Source organism: Octodon degus, unplaced genomic scaffold, assembly GCF_000260255.1.
Source record: "Octodon degus isolate 3935 unplaced genomic scaffold, OctDeg1.0 scaffold00255, whole genome shotgun sequence".
Lineage (NCBI taxonomy): Eukaryota > Metazoa > Chordata > Mammalia > Rodentia > Octodontidae > Octodon > Octodon degus.
The window spans coordinates 3,089,769-3,091,029 of NW_004524831.1; the positions used below are offsets into that span (position 1 = coordinate 3,089,769).

The window sequence follows — 1,261 nt, forward strand, 5'->3', positions numbered from 1 at the left end:
AGAGAGACAACCCATACCACATTTGGCTACCTAAGCTTCCCAGAAGGGGAAATGATCCACACACAACATGTTACTCTTTAGGAACTGAAGAAGAGAAAGAAAGCCCCTAAACTAGGACACATTTCTGGCCTCAAGGTTCAATACCATGGATAGAGAAGAGATCACCATACAATTTATCAAAGTGCATCCTGAAGAAGGGGTCCTGGAAGTATCTCAGGTCTGGAAGCTATCCAAAAAGCCCTGGACAGGGCCCTTTGGACTTTCTGCCCTCGATCGTTTCACAGTCAACCTTCTTCCTCCAAGTGGAAGGCTAGTGCTGTTTGCTAAATAAATAGTCTCCAAGTTATGGTTGAAACAACAGGATGGTATTGGTCTCTGAATAGATTAGCCCAATTCTCCAATTATTAGTATTTCATGAAGTGATTTGAAGCACACATACATGGATTGTGGAATCAAATTTCCCCATGGATATGAAAGACAAAGATGCCAGGTCTTCTCAAGGAGAAGAGGAGAACAGAGGCCTAATCACTTGCATGCAAAACAGCACTCAGAAATGCTGACAGTCCTTTTTGCGGCCATCGCTGGAGTTGCAGCAGCCAAAATGAAGTTTAATCCTTTTGTGACTTCAGACCGAAGCAAAAACCGTAAAAGGCATTTCAATGCACCTCCCCACATTCGCAGGAAAATTATGTCTTCTCTTTCCAAAGAGCTGAGACAAAAATACAATGTTCGCTCTATGCCCATGCGAAAGGATGATGAAGTTCAGGTTGTGCGAGGACACTATAAAAATCAACAGATTGGCAAAGTAGTCCAGGTTTACAGGAAGAAGTATGCCATCTACATTGAACGGGTGCAGTGGGAAAAGGCAAATGGCACAGCTGTCCATGTGGGCATTCATCCCAGTAAGGTGGTTATCACCAGGCTAAAACTGGACAAAGACCACAAAAAGATCCTGGAACAGAAAGCCAAGTCTCGCCAAGTAGGAAAGGAAAAGGGCAAATACAAGGAAGAAACGATTGAGAAGATGCAGGAATAAAGTCCTCCTATGTGTAACTTTTAATTAAAAATGCTAAAATAAAAAAAAGAAATGCTGACAGATGTGGCTGGTGGGGCAGACTGGCTGGAAACAAGTTGTGAATCAATGAACCTAGATAGCCTACCTGCTACTTTGTTACGGCCTTCTCATTTCCTAGGACGTGATTGAGCAAGTTATACACACACATGTGCCAAGAGATTCAAAAATGGTGTAGGCATGTTTTCA

At 42.7% G+C, this 1,261-nt stretch overlaps 1 protein-coding gene across 1 annotated transcript; it reads left to right on the forward strand.

Moving 5' to 3' along the window:
• The first annotated feature begins 587 nt into the window (after positions 1-587).
• On the forward strand, positions 588-1,036 carry LOC101590057 (60S ribosomal protein L26-like). Its single transcript, XM_004646125.2, has one exon. The coding sequence runs from the start codon at positions 602-604 to the stop codon at positions 1,034-1,036; it is 435 nt and encodes a 144-aa protein (XP_004646182.1). The 5' UTR covers positions 588-601.
• Positions 1,037-1,261: the final 225 nt, after the last annotated feature.

Excerpts from the sequence above, each read along its gene's own strand:
- LOC101590057 (XM_004646125.2), top strand. The coding sequence starts at position 602 with ATGAAGTTTAATCCTTTTGTGACTTCAGACCGAAGCAAAAACCGTAAA.